Source organism: Watersipora subatra, chromosome 1, assembly GCF_963576615.1.
Source record: "Watersipora subatra chromosome 1, tzWatSuba1.1, whole genome shotgun sequence".
In the NCBI taxonomy this organism is placed as follows: Eukaryota; Metazoa; Bryozoa; class Gymnolaemata; order Cheilostomatida; family Watersiporidae; genus Watersipora; species Watersipora subatra.
In genome coordinates this window covers 76,539,101-76,558,656 of record NC_088708.1, presented here as the reverse complement: position 1 = coordinate 76,558,656, position 19,556 = coordinate 76,539,101, and the positions used below count along the sequence as shown (strand labels likewise).

Here is a 19,556-nt window from a genome sequence, read left to right as displayed (position 1 = left end):
TCCCTACAGCATGTGAGATACATCCGCCTCGCAACTGTAAAATTGTATCAAAATAATGAATTGCAGTCTTGGGACTTGCACTCTCTTGGCCATAAAAATGTTTCATATAAAACGTCCAATTAAAATCAACCTCCATGCGAAACAAAAAATAATCTTATTTAGTGAGCAAACGTTACAAAGCAAAAATAAAATATACTTTCTGGGATATTTGATATCAAGATATACAATGTAGCATTGGACTGCTCATTGTACTTTAAGAAAAATGAAGCACTTCAACTGTGCGTCATTAGAGGAATGACACTACGTGGAGGTGGTGCAACAAATCCCTAGGAAATAGAACACATGTGTTGAGCGGTTTCATTAATTTGTGATGTTTCTGTAGCAGAATAATTTTGATTGATTGGTGATTGCTGTTGGACACAAGACTTAATCTCCCGGTGGAACTACTACATGGTGTTGTTGGCTGCTGACGGAGGGTGGGCTAGGTCTGGGAGAGGTTCTGCTCTCTGAGGCCTCTATCAAATGCTCCGCATTGTTTTGGCCTCCTTTCATTTTCTGCCTAACCTCGCGTATTTTCAACTGGAGTGTGCCCTTCGTCACAAATATATCCTTGTGTTCAGAAAAAAATGCACTCGTGGCTTCTCCTACAACAATATTTAATCACACCTGTAACAGATAACCTTCCAAAGTGTACGGACATGCACGCATGTGCTCTCTATACTCCATAAAGTAAGCATTTTGACATACCGCTAGGAAACAAGCCGTGCTGCTCAAACAATTGCGCTACTAAGTTACGTCTCTGATCTAGAACACGTCTCGAGGCTGAGTAGGAAGCAGGGGAACTTGGTGTCATCGGAGAATCTCCAATGTCTACATAATATTTACAGTCTCAGATGATTGTTGGCTTACAGAAAATAATCATGATTTCAAACCAGCTTTGCGAATAATGGATATACTGTGTACTGGATATATTTCTCAAAGCGTCAGATTCAAAATATTCCAGTTTGACTGAGTGCAATGACTGAAAAGGGTTCAAATTGATGTATATAGGTGAGGCGCATATTCTTATACAGCCAATGAATCTTCAAGCTTTGAAATCTTCACTAGGCAGTCCAAAAACCAAAATCATGAATCCATCAGACCATAACATATACATCATGCGTAATCACCGAAACGATGTTCTCTAAAACCAACTTTATAATATAGTACCTCGGTAATGTGCAGGGAACCTGTGAGCATCGCCGGCATGCTCTATGCTGAAGTCATGTCCAAAGAATTGTCTGCTCAATGTCTGGGGAGTACAATGACTTGGAGTTGCATTGCTACAACAGGGTCACATCATATAAGCGGTTGGAATTTAGTAGTGGTAGATATCTATTGGTCACTCTACACAGGAATATAACGGTTCATAGATATCTATTGGGTGGTCTACATGGAAATACAATAGTGCAGAGATATCTATTGGCTGGGCCACGTAGGAATATATTGGTTTTTAGATTGATATTTATTGGCTGGTCCACAAAGAACTATCTTAGTATGTACATGTAGATAGATATCCACTGGCAGGTACACATTACCTATGTGAACATTCTCATAAAAACATGCTAAATTCATTACAAAATAACTAGTGATGAGAGTTCCCTACCATAACTTGTTAGCCATGAAATAGCAAAAGCTATATATACATGCATATACAGTATAGGTCTGTGTACTCACAATAGGGGCAAATAAAGTTGGCATAAAAATTATTTGTGAAGTAAAGTGTAAAAATAGTAAACATTACCGAAGTAATTGTAGAACAAGAAATAATGGTAGAGACCTTTTACATTGTTGGAGAGACATTTCTGCTAGATTGATGACCAGTTATCTTATCGATAAAACGAAAAGTGTCTCTAGCAATGTAGAAGTATTCTGATTGTATGAGTATAGGTTGCATGTTTTTAATCTGACCTGGAACCTGAGATCTGCACCGATGCTGGGCTATCTATGCCTCCTTCCAATTTTCTCTTACGCAAGCCGGCAAAGAGTAAGCTAGGACTAGGGGAAACACTGGAACCATCTACTTTCTCTGGTTGAAACTCTGGCAGCTGGTCAAACTTACTTTCAAAGTTTACCTTCTCAAGTACCCTAAAATGTTTTCACACTCAAACACAAGCTAATAATAGCATCAATCACCATAGCACGCCTACTGTCTTTTCCATCATTAATATAAATTCTCTAAGATGAGTATGTAGCACATGCTAAGTGGTGATAATTTAGCTATTACATAAAACTAGACAGACTAACAAATATCATGTTGAGCTTTGAAGAGCTATACTCTCGTAAAAGAAAAAAAAATTATTATTTGAAAATGAAACAAATATTGAGTTAGGAAGGAGCACATAACCTCAAATCTTTTTTAATAAATGACAAGAAATGTCATAATGGCAATCGTATTAAACAATATTATTAAATATTAATATAATAACAATTGAACATCTAATAGTTCTTAACAGACTGAACAAAATTGCAGTGAAAATATTTTAAAAATTGGATTTCCAATAGGGTATACATGTAGCCTTTAGACATAAAATTGTCGCAAAATATTTTTGCTCGAAGAGAAAAATGCTATCGAAGTTTTTACGTGTACGGTACATGTAGGTCGTCTAGACATGTGTTTTTGAAAACTCTGTCTCAATCAAAATATTTGCTTAATGAAGAATTGTTGAAGCGATTTTAACAACACTCTAAACAATTATGGAAGTCAAGTGAGATATTCGATGGCCATATTGTGGTTTTGCTACAAGATTAAAGTATACTTTCAGCCTATCATAGAAACACAGTTTTCATAATGACAGTATTACTAGTGGCAGTTGGAGAACGTTATAGATAACTTCCATTATCCATTGATTTTTAGATTAATTCAAAATTTTTGGTCAATTTGATTCAAAATTGGTCAATGTGGCACAAGGGTTCCCCTTAGTACCTTGTAAATGCTGCAAATTTAAATAAAAAAGATTACTTAAGTATATATGAAAATAAATACCTGTCTCGTTCAGTGTCTATCGTCTTTTTAAAAAAGGTACCACTTCGAAGGGGGCTGCTGTTAACTTTAGTCGATCCTTCATCTGCTATATGGTTGGGGAGAGCGAGTGGTGGCGGTATCTTTTTACTTTTCTAAAAATGACCAAACGTAAGAAATAAAAAAGTAATATCATAAGAAATAAATATTCCAAGGCATGGTTGTTAAATACATCAAAAAGGCCAGCAGCGCATATCACAAAAATTGGGATTTATCTTACCTTGGAGATTGATAGATTATTGATGGCTTTGGTGTCGGTGACATCTATTAATGAATCCTCTCTTTGACTTTCTAGCATGCCACTAGTTGTCCTACTAGAACTACCATTCTTCTATAAAAAGGAATAAAAATAACTAGAAATTCCACTGTCATACAGCCCACGACCAAAGTGATAATGGAAAAAAGAAAGGGTACTGTTGATTGTTGAAAAAGTAGTTCTCAGCAGGAATTGACAGAGTATAGTGTAAATGAGACTTGTTTGAGATGATATAAAATAAATTTGAGGGAGCACGACTCTAAAAAGGTGCTACTAACAATTTATTTTGGAGGTAATGTTGGGTTGAAACCAGGTATACAAGTAATTGGTTAATTGTTGATATTACAATATCTGTTATAAGTAGGCTATACAGTATCTGTTAAATGTCGCGCAGTCTAGTCTCCTCTCTTTTGCGTTGTAAGATTTGGTCATTGATAGCTAATCGAGTGATGCGCTCCCTAGCGAAGTTGTTAACAAGTCATTGATGTTTCGAACTCTAGATATTCCAGCGGTCATTACGTGGTGGCCTATATCAATGACAGCTTTAGCCGTGGCAGGACCTTGACTCTTGTGTATTGTCAAACCCCATGCTAGATCAAGAAGAATGCCTCGTCATAAAGGGGCATTGTAGTTCGACCCTAGCTTCTACATAAGTTGTAAAGAATTTTGGTTAACGTTTTAAATAGTTCAATGAAACCTTCGGTGATTGGACAAAAAAACATAGGCTGATAAACTGTGTACCACAATTTCGTACCTGTAAATCGGTCTACGCCTCAAACGGTCTACATTTATTTCAGAAACCTTCGAATAAATTCGATTACAAGTAAACAAGGCCATAGACTGGTGAAATTAGCAAGATTTTCTTGTGAAATGCGCACTGCTAAATAGTTCTACTATCTGTCGCACGGCTTTATTGGCGTTTCAATTTTTGGTCTTAACTTTTATTAAACCGAGCTTTTCAAGCGTCTTGTGGCAATTTTCGTCCAAATAAATCTGTCTATTTGCGTATAATCCGATCAGATGGGTAAGTTTTAAGATAATAACGACGGTTTACAAAAACTTGGTAACATATTTAAATAGGTTTGTATGTGTTTTGTATCGTTATTATACTTTAACGACTCTACAAAACGATGGTTAAATTTGTTGATGAGATTTCAAAACAAGGGTTTGTCTCATTGTTGATGAATAATTTTCGTAAGTTGTGTGCACATGCATTTATCATAAAAACTCTCAAACTTCGCTCTGCTCGTTTGGTCGTGGGATCAAAGTTGACATTAAGCAATTATTGAAAAAATACACCGAAACTAAACAGACTATAAGAAGGTATCACTGTATTAAACACACTATATGAGGGTATCTTTAGGAGCACATCGTAGATGCTAAATAAAATTTAACAGACAGGCAACGAAACAGAGCATTTTAGTGCATCAAACTGAACTGAAGATATCCAGAAAAGTACATAAGCCAAGTCATAAGTCATGTGGCACCTGACACAAGCAGCCATGAAACAAAATGACAATTTTCAGTCTTCACATACCTTTAAATCCTCGCTATAACAACCTCTTGACAAGTCATCTAATGGCCTGTTCAAATCTCGAGGCAGGGCCTCAGATGAAGAAATTAATGGCACATTGGCAGTGATCGCCTTCACCTTTTGTTGAGGCATCACCTTCTTGTTGTCCTTGACATAACCAACATCAGCCTTTCCGGTGATCTTGGTGGTAGGAAGTTGAGAACACTCGGGACTTGTACGATCGGTAGCCAGACCTGCTAGTCAATGAGGGAACGAGATTAAAAATATTGGGTTTGACTTGAAGTAGCACCTGTGACAAGCAAGCCTGTAGCGTTAAATGATAGCATTACATGGTTACATGATAGTGTTACATGGTTACATGATAGCGTTACATGGTTACATGATAGCGTTACATGGTTACATGATAGCATTACATGGTTACATGATAGCTTTACATGGTCACATGATAGCATTACATGGTTACATTGATAATGTTACATGATAACGTTACATGGTTACATGGTAGCGTTACTTCAGGTTTCCAGGTTGAACAAAAATATTACATCAATATGTGGTCTACATCCGCAATTTAGAATATAACCACAAAAGTCTCACTACTATAATGGGGTACATGCAATTGTCTACAGATGATGTGTAATTCTTCAAGAGTTCTTGCGTGAAACCAGTATATACATGATGAAATAGCCACCAAATTGACAGATCTGTAGGGAAGCGTGATTTGGGATATGTTTTACACTACCTTGATAAGGCGAGTGAACCGGTAGCGCATGTTTTGGTTTTTCAGCCAGCGACCAAGCAGAGAAAGTGGTGGCTTGCCCCATAACTGGCTGCGAACTCTTAGATATCGCTGGCACTGTGTGTGTTTTCGGAGATAAACTGCTGCCAACAGGAGAGTGAATGCTTATATAGAGCAACTATAGGAGTATCAAATTGAAGAAAAAAATTCAATAATAGAAATTTTGATTTAACAAATAGAATCAGCAATGACAAGACAGAGCAATCTAGAAACACCGAGAAAAATGTTTTATTTAACTGAAGGCACAAAATTGTTGGAAACTAAATGCATATAGGATAGTAAATGCATCCGCATCCGTCCAGACGATCATGGCTATAAAGACATAGCACAGGAGTCTAGCAATTTAGAGGTTAAATGCGCATGTCTAAAGGAAGAACACGTGTAAGGTACCTTGGCGATGAAGAAAGGAAGTGCCTGTTAGAAGTAGTGGTGAAGCTATGACTTTGGGGATGTGCCTAAAATATGACGATAAAGTTGTGACAAAAGAAGTGGCAAAATCATGCTTTCAGACCCTAACAAAACTAACACTTTACTATTCAAGCCTTTGTAGGGGTTTAAAAGTAGTTCAGTAAATTTCAAACAGCCTACTATCACTGCCCTGGTACTACTGGCTTATTTAGCCTTTTCTCTAGTATCTTCACATTTAACGTTGGTATCAAGTTACTTAGGACCCTTAATCTTACAGATGAAGGTCAAGGACAATGACTAAGGATGAAGTACAAAAGTTGCACAAAAGCAGTGACTGTTATGCTATTATGTTATGTTATTTATAGAGAAAGAAAAGGAGAATTTGATTTCAACTTCATACACAACTATAAACCTGCACGAAGAGGAGGAAGTTTTTCTTCATTGGCTCTAAATTTATTTTAAATGGAAATATTTCCCAAATCACACCAAACAAAAATTATCAAGTTTTGAATAAGGAAAGGCTACACAAATTTTTAACAACAGCTGGGGAAACAGGTTTATTGGCCTAATGCTAGAGCGGTGAGCGAGTACCTGCTGAGGCTGGTACTGGGTGCCTGGCAGCGACATGACGGTGCCTACAGAGTTGTTTACAGTCCATGGCAGAACGCACTGCATTGGTGTAAGGCTTTTCTTTGCGCCATCTTTCATCTCTTGGGCATCAGTTCCAATGGGAGGGAGCGCAGCTACATGACATGGCAAAAAATACTAGCCTTGTAAATAATGAAAGAGCAGATGGAAGCGGGTCTGCCAGACAATGGTACTGACATAAGATGATTGATGGAAGATGAAGTGCAGTTTAAGAATCCACCCACCATCCAGATATCTCTTGAGCTGCACTGGATGAAGAGCACTCGTGAATGGCATCGCTGATTTGTCTGATGGAGTTGCATGTTGAGATGCCAGAGGAGTCATGGCTCTGCCCTCTGCAAGAGACAAGTGTACGGCACACTTGCAAGCTACTTTCAATGCCTTTTAAAGATTACATAAAACCACGGTTGCGCATGGTTGCTAGGCAAACTCACCCGCATTGAGGTCTTGGTGCTGGTTTAGTAGTTGACTGCCAGTGTAAGTTTTTGATTCAGTACTAACGCTGCCATCACATCGAGAAGGATGCACCTTGAAGACAGAAGCAGTTGGATGAAAGCTTCCATTACTGGATGGTCTTGGCGGAGAGAGGGTTTTGCTGTCCTGTAAAAAGAGATGAAAAAGAAGATAGACAAGACGTGATGCGGCCCCGTCTGCAGAAGATATTCAGAGGGAGCTAGTAACATTGAGCATGGCAGGCCATAGTCAAATGTTCTATAATGGTTCACCAATAAACACATGATGCTTGCAAAAGGATGGATGCTCATAGGAGCAGAGAACTCCCATAGCAGCTCAGAGATTTGGTAATGAGCAAAATGAATTTGGATTGAAAGAGCAGGGAAAGGTGGAAAAAAGAGAAATGTCATCATTTACTAACCTCAACTTTGATAGGCTTGGGTCTGAGGGTTCCTTCGGGCGACACAGGAATAGATACATGAGACTCATGGCCGGTCACCAGGTTATAAGAATTGCCTTCTCCGACAAACTTTGTGTCTTGTCTAACGCGCATGTCTTCATTCAACTCACAATGTGCATCGGAGTTCTCATCAGCACTTTCAGTGTCACTGTCATTGGCTGCAAATTTGAACAATTAGAAACACTATCTACACATTTGTAAAATCAACAGAATCAGCATAGAGTCATAGTTACTAGTATCATCTCTTTAAGTGGTAACAGCAGCCTAACTATAACTAGTAACAGCACCCTATCTATAACTAGTAACAGCAGCCTATCTATAACTAGTAACAGCAGCCTATCTATAACTAGTAACAGCACCCTATCTATAACTAGTAACAGCACCCTATCTATAACTAGTAACAGCAGCCTATCTATAACTAGTAACAGCAGCCAATCTATAACTAGTAACAGCAGCCTATCTATAACTAGTAACAGTAGCCTATCTATAACTAGTAACAGCAGCCTATCTATAACTAGTAACAGCAGCCTATCTATAACTAGTAGCAGCACCCTATCTATAACTAGTAACAGCACCCTATCTATAACTAGTAACAGCAGCCTATCTATAACTAGGAACAGCAGCCTATCTATAACTAGTAACAGCGGCCTATCTATAACTAGTAACAGCGGCCTATCTATAACTAGTAACAGTACCCTATCTATAACTAGTAACAGCAGCCTATCTATAACTAGTAACAGCACCCTATCTATAACTAGTAACAGCACCCTATCTATAACTAGTAACAGCAGCCTATCTATAACTAGTAACAGCACCCTATCTATAACTAGTAACAGCAGCCTATCTATAACTAGTAACAACAGCCTATCTATAACTAGTAACAGGATCATTGTCCTGTGACTCTAGGCCAAAGCACGCCAATGAACCTACCTGTAACCTTGTAGGTTTTGTCATAGCTAGACTTGGTGACGTCAAACAAAGGCAGATCCACAGTGTCATCTTTTTCAATAGCTATATAGAAAAAGAGAATATAGTACTTAATAGAAGGAGAGAATATAGTACTACAGAGAAAGAGAGAATATAGTACTACAGAGAAAGAGAGAATATAGTACTACAGAGAAAGAGAGAATATAGTACTACAGAGAAAGAGAGAATATAGTACTACAGAGAAAGAGAGAATATAGTACAGAGAAGGAGAGAATATAGTACTACAGAGAAAGAGAGAATATAGTACTACAGAGAAAGAGAGAATATAGTACTACATAGAAAGAGAGAATATAGTACTACAGAGAAAGAGAGAATATAGTACTACAGAGAAAGAGAGAATATAGTACTACAGAGAAAGAGAGAATATAGTACTACAGAGAAAGAGAGAATACAGTACTACATAGAAGGAGAGAATATAGTACTACAGAGAAAAAGAGAATATAGTACTACAGAGAAAGAGAGAATATAGTACTACAGAGAAAGAGAGAATATAGTACTACATAGAAAGAGAGAATATAGTACTACAGAAAGAGAGAATATAGTACTACAGAGAAAGAGAGAATATAGTACTACAGAGAAAGAGAGAATATAGTACTACAGAGAAAGAGAGAATATAGTACTACAGAGAAAGAGAGAATATAGTACTACAGAGAAAGAGAGAATATAGTACTACAGAGAAAGAGAGAATATAGTACTACAGAGAAAGAGAGAATATAGTACTACAGAGAAAGAGAGAATATAGTACTACAGAGAAAGAGAGAATATAGTACTACAGAGAAGAGAGAATATAGTACTACAGAGAAAGAGAGAATATAGTACTACAGAGAAAGAGAGAATATAGTACTACAGAGAAAGAGAGAATATAGTACTACAGAGAAAGAGAGAATATAGTACTACAGAGAAAGAGAGAATATAGTACTACAGAGAAAGAGAGAATATAGTACTACAGAGAAAGAGAGAATATAGTACTACAGAGAAAGAGAGAATATAGTACTACAGAGAAAGAGAGAATATAGTACTACAGAGAAAGAGAGAATATAGTACTACAGAGAAAGAGAGAATATAGTACTACAGAGAAAGAGAGAATATAGTACTACAGAGAAAGAGAGAATATAGTACTACAGAGAAAGAGAGAATATAGTACTACAGAGAAAGAGAGAATATAGTACTACAGAGAAAGAGAGAATATAGTACTACAGAGAAAGAGAGAATATAGTACTACAGAGAAAGAGAGAATATAGTACTACAGAGAAAGAGAGAATATAGTACTACAGAGAAAGAGAGAATATAGTACTACAGAGAAAGAGAGAATATAGTACTACAGAGAAAGAGAGAATATAGTACTACAGAGAAAGAGAGAATATAGTACTACAGAGAAAGAGAGAATATAGTACTACAGAGAAAGAGAGAATATAGTACTACAGAGAAAGAGAGAATATAGTACTACAGAGAAAGAGAGAATATAGTACTACAGAGAAAGAGAGAATATAGTACTACAGAGAAAGAGAGAATATAGTACTACAGAGAAAGAGAGAATATAGTACTACAGAGAAAGAGAGAATATAGTACTACAGAGAAAGAGAGAATATAGTACTACAGAGAAAGAGAGAATATAGTACTACAGAGAAAGAGAGAATATAGTACTACAGAGAAAGAGAGAATATAGTACTACAGAGAAAGAGAGAATATAGTACTACAGAGAAAGAGAGAATATAGTACTACAGAGAAAGAGAGAATATAGTACTACAGAGAAAGAGAGAATATAGTACTACAGAGAAAGAGAGAATATAGTACTACAGAGAAAGAGAGAATATAGTACTACAGAGAAAGAGAGAATATAGTACTACAGAGAAAGAGAGAATATAGTACTACAGAGAAAGAGAGAATATAGTACTACAGAGAAAGAGAGAATATAGTACAGAGAAGGAGAGAATATAGTACTACAGAGAAAGAGAGAATATAGTACTACAGAGAAAGAGAGAATATAGTACTACAGAGAAAGAGAGAATATAGTACTACATAGAAAGAGAGAATATAGTACTACAGAGAAAGAGAGAATATAGTACTACAGAGAAAGAGAGAATATAGTACTACAGAGAAAGAGAGAATATAGTACTACAGAGAAAGAGAGAATATAGTACTACAGAGAAAGAGAGAATATAGTACTACAGAGAAAGAGAGAATATAGTACTACAGAGAAAGAGAGAATATAGTACTACAGAGAAAGAGAGAATATAGTACTACAGAGAAAGAAAGAATACAGTACTACATAGAAGGAGAGAATATAGTACTACAGAGAAAAAGAGAATATAGTACTACAGAGAAAGAGAGAATATAGTACTACAGAGAAAGAGAGAATATAGTACTACATAGAAAGAGAGAATATAGTACTACAGAGAAAGAGAGAATATAGTACTACAGAGAAAGAGAGAATATAGTACTACAGAGAAAGAGATAATATAGTACTACAGAGAAAGAGAGAATATAGTACTACAGAGAAAGAGAGAATATAGTACTACAGAGAAAGAGAGAATATAGTACTACAGAGAAAGAGAGAATATAGTACTACAGAGAAAGAGAGAATATAGTACTACAGAGAAAGAGATAATATAGTACTACAGAGAAAGAGAGAATATAGTACTACAGAGAAAGAGAGAATATAGTACTACAGAGAAAGAGAGAATATAGTACTACAGAGAAAGAGAGAATATAGTACTACAGAGAAAGAGAGAATATAGTACTACAGAGAAAGAGATAATATAGTACTACAGAGAAAGAGATAATATAATACTATATAGAAGAGAATGTAGTATTCGGAATAGGGAAAAAGCATAGACTACTACTGACAAGTATGTTTGGAATTGCAATGGGGAAGCAGTTGTATATGATGTAGTGGTGTGTAATTTACTTTGCTATCAATAACAGACTTGGCTAATCGATAGCATAAGTGTTCTACAACAAAAGTTTTGAGTCTGAGTTCTCACACATAACATTTCATACATAAAAGAAGGGCATCTCAGCTCGACTGCCTCAGTGCCTCAATCCTAATAGTTCACACTCTAGCCCGGGCTATTATCAATTTTCTGCATAGCAATGCGTTGTAAGGTGACAAGCGGTGTGCACTGAGGCAAGTGCAGTCAGCTCCAACCATAGAACTCCATTGCTCGGCTGCATAGGCTGCACAGGCTGCGCACCCGTATTATAGAGGGCATCACATCCAAAGGGAGCCATTGAGACGAATGGTCGAAGCATTCCGAGCACTCGCTAGAGACACTCCACGGAGCGGGGACAGACACGTATTGAATTTGCATAGACTTAGTGCGCGACCTTGCTCCAAGTACATTCCCTAGGCCGTAGTAAAGTGCAAATAAATTAATATTCTTTCTATTCGCTTGCTCATCCTATTATATGGCAGGCTACAACCGTTAGATACAGTCCATAAAATAGCTATACTCAAGCTTTAAAGCACCTGCGAGTCATGCCAGACAGTTTGCTAGGCCTGCCACGCTCACCTTCATAAAGGGCCGCTGTATGCGCTTCTTCTTCATCAGCATCATCGGAAGCAGTACTGAGTCTAGGTGTAGACGTGCTACTGTCTTTTCGTCTGTCTTTGTTCGACCATTTCCAATCCGGATAGGCTTTGAAGTGCGCGTCTTTAACCTGAAGGGTAACCAGAAGAGTAGATATCAAATGAACAATCATTTAAAAATAGACTAGCAGTTGAAGAACTGCAAGGAAGATGATTGACTGCTATCTTGTAATAGTAAGGACAAATAACGCTTTATCAAAATGTGAGATAGCGGAGGTCAGTAGCTTTTGGCTTCCGAAATGCGATTTTAACCATTGTATCAATCACACAGACATCCAATATACATAGTAATATAAATATAAAGAATAAATCAAAAATAAAGTACTATATACATTAAAATGCACTATAAATGCACTATAAACATTAATAACACATCATATCTGTGAGTATGACAACCACAGCAATACTAACAAGACTCAGTTGAATTATTAAAATAGGGTATATAAGGATATATTTCAAGGGAATAAAGACATTCATCACAGCCAGCTTATCATTATAACACAACTCATCCTTCCATCCTTCTTATATCAACTCTGTAAGGACTTTTAAATTGTTATGAATTCTTATGAGAAATGCACAAGTGTCTAGCGAATGAGCGCTAGACGTTGATAGTTGTCTGACACGAGAATGGCATAGAATTCATCAATGACGATTGACAAGCATATCATCCGCTGCGTATCGCCTGCTCCAAAGAATTCCATAAATAGTGATCACAGAACTGGACTCATTATGTAACACAATCCAATAGCAGCCTATACAATCTACCTTGTATTGAGCAATTAGCCAATTGTAAGAGAGAGAACAAAGGGTTCCACTATAGCGACAAAAGGACCACTAGAATACCTACTCCACAGACGAGAGCTATCAAAGCAGCCACTGATCCGTTCATCATAATTAATTGATTACAATTGCTGCGCATACTTTGCTTGGCAAAGTCCCCAGAAGTGGCAACCCGCAGTAGGGGTAGCCCGGGTAGGGACAGACCGGGGCGGCGACAACCCGCAGTAGCGGTGGCCAGAGGTAGCAACAGACCGGGGCGGCGACAACCCGCAGAAGCCTACAGCAGCGATGGGCCACAGCAGCGATGGCCCACGGCAGCGACAACCAACCATCAATTAGTCACCCACAACCTAGGTATGCAGGCTGCCAATACTCTCCTCACCTGTTTGGCCAGCTCGAGGTATTTCCCCTTCGACTCTGCCTCCATTGCATACCACCATTCTCCTAATATCTTACTGACCGCACGGTTGTCGTGGTTGGGATGTCTCTGGTGCACCAAGGCACGATGCCTTTTGGAGAATATGAGAAATGCATTCATAGGCCGGCGTGGTTTCAGCTTGTCCTGCTGTAAAGCAAGAACAGTATAAAAAGTTACGCAATACAGGAGAGAGCGATAAGTCATCACTCATCAGGAACACGTTGTTCACTACGCACCAGCCTTTCTACAGAAGAAAGATGAAAGAGAGGGATAGACCGAAGCTAGCACAAAAAGGTGGTAAAACCGTGTGAGAAGAGCATACAGAACATATGATCATAGTTGTCTCTCCCCCCCCCCCCCCCGCATTAGCATATGTCCCACTTGCATTAGTCCACTTGTATACAGCACTTGCACAATTCAACTGGATAAGTTGGTAAAACCCTCAGCTTGACATAGATTTGATTGTGAAAGTTTTAGCAAATACAGCTGGCATTGCAAGTTATAGTGATATAGAGTGGGCAGATATAGATAACGTTGCAGAAGTTTTGTCAACAAGGAATCATCAGAGAATAAAATTTATGATATCATCAGACCAGCAGTTATATTTGAAGTTTTACACCAGTCGGTGTAAGACAGATTGAGGCTAGCCAATGAGAGTGTCTTGTGAAAATAAAATCTGGCTCATTCCAGGTGGATCGCTAGTGGTTTGTATTCGCTGCTCTTTAGTGTATAAGGCATTTTTGTCAATTACTACATACTATGCTACATACTCACTTTCAAGTCGAATCATGGGTAGACGAAACAATAGTGAAAGTATCGATGCTCCTTGACTACAATAACTATAGTAAAAGGAAGCTAAGGGATAGCTCTGTGTCCTTGATGAAGATCACTGGAGATAAAAAATGGTGGCTCACGCCTTCTAAGGCTTTATTAATTATTGGTTCAGCCAGAGACCCACTAGTTGGTGCTGTCTCAGGCTGCCTTGTAAAAACAGCCTTAGTTGCTTTTGGAATTATCTGCATTAGAAGTGAGTCGAATGAAGAAAGCTAGTCCTTAATATTGGCAATATGAACACTGTATAAGCATGATCTAATCTCACTACTCTGCTCAACTATGCCACCAAAGAGAAAGTGACTATTAGAAGTTACTATAAGAAAGTACTATTAAATGTTTACTTGAATAATTCAACTGTTGGATAGTCTCAGAGATCTGCAACATTCCTTCGATTTTTTGTCAAACTTTTATATTTAGCTCACCTTCTTAAAGCTAGGATAATCCTCCTTGCGAGAGGCGGGAGCCGCTTGAACGATGTCTTCCTTTTTCACTTCTTCCAGCGCAGACGGCTTGCTATCTGTGAACACATCATCTCCACACTCGCAACCAACATCCAGCAACTCCTCGTCCGATAGTGTTTCGCTTACAGGCTCCCTGTAGGAACCAGGTTCTTTATAGCCACTAGCTGTCACAGTATCCAGGCATTTGTCTCTTGTTTTATCAGCTAAAAGCAGAATTGAACACAAAAGCTAGAAGGATTGACTTAGTTGAATTTGAAGCAGTTAGGCCGGCAGCAATGAAGCACCAAATCAAAGGTTTAACCTCATATACTTCTCTTATGGCAGGAAACCCAAAATGGAAATATGACAGAGATTAGCAACACTTCTATCTGACCAAATCAAAACATAAGCTACACAAAGTTTCAAAACACTGGTGAGGTCATAGAATGGGAGACGGGGAGTTATAGATAACAAACACAGAACTCGTCAGACATAAGGTTTTTGCAGACAAGCTAGGGCTTCAAAATGCTCTTTACAGCAGAAAATTGATTTCTTCAAAATAATTAATATGCAAGCTTGAATTCGCAATACCGCCCATGGACAAACTGAGTAAACAGTGAAATGCTAGAACTGAATATGCCAGATGTAGGGTGAACGTTTGGTCATGGCAATATTGGGTGAAAAAGGGAGGGTGGTCTTATTTTCTACACAAATAGATATAGCAAATGTATACAAGTAGCAAATAGGCCAATGTCTATTATTCATTATGAGCAGGCCACCCACCAAGAGTGTTGGTTCTTGGCTAATTTCAGACCTTTATGGCATCGAGGTTGTCAGAGCATGCCTAATGAAGCGATCTACCATTCACGGTAGTCTTGCTTAAATGAACTAGCACTAGTAGCCCGTAACTAGAGAACCGAACGGGGTTCATGGCAGACTCACCACAGCTCACTGTTCCTTCCTCCATCATACTCATGTTCCACGGTGTCATGTCTGTAGTTTGCGTAGCCATATGTTTAATCATACATGGCACAAGGACATGCCACTTATACACAGGTATCACTTCATCACAGTCATCTGCAAAGCAAATTTAGTCTTCTAGCGAGTAGTAAATCTTTATAGCATTCTCTGATGTTGAAGGCAGAATGCATCGGTGTACCAACATTGTCAGAGCTAGTACCAAGCATGACTATTAAGAGAGCTAAACCAGAACAGACAGACCAGCATGAAGGAAATGTAGTAACAAAATGTGACATGAAAAGACGAGAGGACACCGGAGAGCCTGCTCTACAGACAACATTGTGGAGGCGATCGACAGGGTCAGCTAGTCATGATATGAATAGGCCAGTATCAATGAAATTGGTTTACCGTGTGAACACATACCGTCAATCTTACCTGACGCACTAGCTGGCTGGCTCTGTTGAACAGCACTGGATATGACTGGCTTTTCTTTGGGAGCCATGCTCCACGGGTCCAGCTTTGCCTGCGGGCTCTTGTAGCTAGGGGATACAATTACAGACCTCATTGCAGGACTGTTTACAGTACTGTTACACGAAACATCTATCCCTGAATCTGATCTGTAGCGGTCAGCGGTAACAGAACTGCTGCCTGGAGTAACACTCGACTCTCCTATGGACGGAATTGCTGGTTGAGCATTAATGAATGTAGCTGAAGAAATGCTTAAAGCATTGTTATTGTTAAGTTGTGGAGTGTTGGACAGCTGCTGGCCAGGAGAGACGCGCGACCAGCCTCCCGAATATGCTTTGTCTGGCTTTGGCAGGGCCACCGGCATACCATTAGCCCATGGCCTTAAAGGAGGTGATGTAAGAACATTGGTTTTTCCTTGTTGTGGAGAGATTGGTACGAATCCGGGAAACCCACGAGTGGGTGAGACAATGGAGTTGCGAGGTGTGGCCAAGGAACCTATCATAACGGAAGGAGGGGCAGATATTGAATGCGATGCCGGAGTGGCTGATTGAGAGCCAACTGTAGGAGTAGACAGCGAGACCAGCATGCTTGCAGCATCCTTTTCATCAAATTCATTTGCTGAGTTAAGTCGACTACTAGAAGCAGAAAAATCAGCCAGAGGGGAAGTATCACAACTCCGCCCAGAACTAACATCATAGTCTATACTGTCACCACGAGCTGACTTCCCCTTGAGAGACAGGTGCCGTGAACAGTAACCTCGACGCTGTGACTCCTTACTGCAGCTTTCCCTCGAGCACAACCTCCTCCATTGCTTTCCATTAAACTTTTTTCTAATGCCATTAGGGGTGGAGACTATCTCTCCCTTCTTGTATTTAAAAGGAGATGTCCTTGGAGTAGATGCCCGCCCACTGTCCGTCGACTGAACACTTTTACTCCTGGAAGACGAGCGCTTCTTGGGAGGTTTCATGAGTCCATGCGCGGCAGCGGGAGAAGTACAACGAGATGTCGGTGAACGTGTGACCTTCCGTAGCTCTTCTTCCGTTTCACTGTCAGGAGATGGCTGCTGTTCCTGCCAAGCCAATAAAACAACAAAAAATTAAACAACTATTAACACGAGTTATTATGATAAAAAGTGTATATAGCTGCACTTTTTATAAACTCACAAGGCAGTGCCAGCAAAGACTAAATCTAGAAAAAGCGAACTTGCATAAATGTATAGCAGCTACTAGCTGCAGCAATGCATGGCTCTAACCTAGCTTTTGACCTTGGCTATATCAATCAGAATATCTTACACGCTTTATCTCAAATTGACTACTCTAGTACAACCGGCTATCCACTCAAGTAAATAAAAGTACAAACTAGCCATGCCTGTGGCTAACTGCTACCGCGCAGTCTCGATGAGCATATGAGCCATGATACATACCGAGGCACTGGTGAGTTGTCCTACTCCACACTCCTTGGTCTCATCATGCCATGGAGTCTGCAGCAGTCGAATATTAGCTCTGTTTACCCATACATCCTGGGGTAGGATCTTTGAGTTAACGAGGCATTTTAAAGGTGGTCCAGCGCTCACTTCCTTCACTTTGCCCACAACAAACAAGTTGTCATCTGTTTTTTCCTTAAAACAGACAGGCAAGCCTTCGTTGACGAGGACAGCTGCGGGCGGGTGGTTGCTAAGGATATCAAGAGAAGACAAAACATCCGAGTACACGATAGTCTTTGCTGGTCTATCAAGAAGAACTTCAACCGAACCGGCTGAAGGGCAAGTCTGTATCCTGCCTGGTCGGTAAACAAATTCACCAGAACCATACTTGGCTAGTATCGGTGCACCAATCCATTCCTGCAAGTCAATTACTGGCTTTTTCTCGGTCGGGAATGTAGTAGAGACATTGATAGCTTTTCGCTTCTTCAGGGGTTTGTTTAGGTCTCTTGTACTAGCCATGACATGACTATTTACCTGCTGACACTATTCCCAGACTGCGGAGTGCCCCTCTTCCTCTCCGTGCCGCACATCAGATCTAAAGAAATAGGATATTACATTCAGCCTGCACTTAGCACAAGGCACGTTTCTGCCTATGATACAATGCAAGCGAGTACCGCTATCAGCCCATGACACAACAGTCTAGCCCAAGGTCAGTGTTAAATAAAAACATAAAATAGTCTAGAAGAACAGTAATAACTCAGACGGCTAAAGTGAATTATATCAATTAAACGCACTACAAGAGGAAACATAGCTGAAAAGCAAGTTTGCTCATTGATTAAGTATTGATGAGTGGTAATATATTTATAGGCATCAAGCAGTTGTACTTCAGTTGTTAGCCCAACCCAAAAGCGATGTTACACGTTTTCATATTGCTCATTCTTGACATCTAAGAGAATTGCCTTACTTGAGCACATAGCAGCAAGAGATAGGCTGAAGGTTCTTATAACAGCCAGAAAGAATGAGATCTTGGTAGGTTAAACCAGAGCTATGATAGTAAGCATCTAATTATCTATACCGCAAAGAAAAACGGCAAAAGTTTGTTTCAGCTTCTTCCAGTAGGAGTTTACGTGTACTACTACATGGACAAATTGATGCGAGCAAATAGTGTAGACTGTTATCATAATTAGTATGCTCGGTAGCTGTCAGGTAAAGCCTACTCCATCTATGCATATACTGTACTATTATAGGTGACTATGTTAGCTATCCAGTTATTTTGTCAGAATATGACGCCTGCAGCCTAGATGAAAGTCTTAAAGCAATTTGTATCAGTAGAGCTATTACTCAATGCATAATTGCTTCAACCAATAGTGTGCGAAAATAGGCAAGTTGGCAAAAGAATGAGGAGATGAGCATTGGATGGAAACAGCAATGACCCGTAACGACCAACCGGTATATTCACCTATTCAAGATCTACTAGCAAAGCAATCAAACAACCACCGCATTGTCTGCCAGGTGATTTTCCTCTCACCACTATAACATTATAACAATCAGCCAAGATACCTTCAGCATGGTCATCTATAGCTTTTAGACAATGATTTGTTCAAAGTGTAATGAGTGTATGCAAACTACTGTACAAGAGTAGAAAAGACTAGAATGCAGCTGAATATTATTTGGCTGAAATCCTCCAGGCATTTTGTTTAACATCACACAGGCTAGCAATGTCAATCTGATGGCTATTGATTTCACCAGCACTTTACATACAAAGTTATGGCTCTGCATTTATTTTCCTAATTGCCACTAATTAATCATTTAGTAAAACACCTTACATTGTACTGGTTTACTATAGTCACAGAGCAAAAAAGCCAAATAAATTGTAGGCATATAGAGACATGATGAACGACTGGTTGTGATGATACATGACTCAATAGATATTAATAAATGCCGACCAAAGATTCTAGAGGCAAACTCACAATTGAGAGTTCTGGTATTATGAGTGACTGAATATATACAACATAGCTATGCAAAAAGTCAAGTCAAAATG

At 39.0% G+C, this 19,556-nt stretch overlaps 1 protein-coding gene across 1 annotated transcript; it reads right to left on the bottom strand.

The window, feature by feature from the left end:
- Positions 1 to 6: 6 nt before the first annotated feature.
- LOC137391635 (uncharacterized) lies at positions 7 to 18,034 on the bottom strand. The gene is made up of 20 exons (XM_068078155.1): positions 17,516 to 18,034; positions 16,060 to 17,161; positions 15,607 to 15,741; positions 14,647 to 14,888; positions 13,355 to 13,537; positions 12,116 to 12,263; positions 8,547 to 8,627; positions 7,578 to 7,774; positions 7,138 to 7,303; positions 6,928 to 7,038; positions 6,647 to 6,798; positions 6,038 to 6,102; positions 5,591 to 5,730; positions 4,855 to 5,084; positions 3,282 to 3,392; positions 3,026 to 3,156; positions 1,951 to 2,127; positions 1,210 to 1,322; positions 748 to 870; positions 7 to 644 (listed from the first exon to the last, which is right to left on the bottom strand). The coding sequence occupies exons 1-20, from the start codon at positions 18,032 to 18,034 to the stop codon at positions 427 to 429; spliced, it is 4,344 nt and encodes a 1,447-aa protein (XP_067934256.1). The 3' UTR covers positions 7 to 426.
- Between the last annotated feature and the right edge of the window lie 1,522 nt (positions 18,035 to 19,556).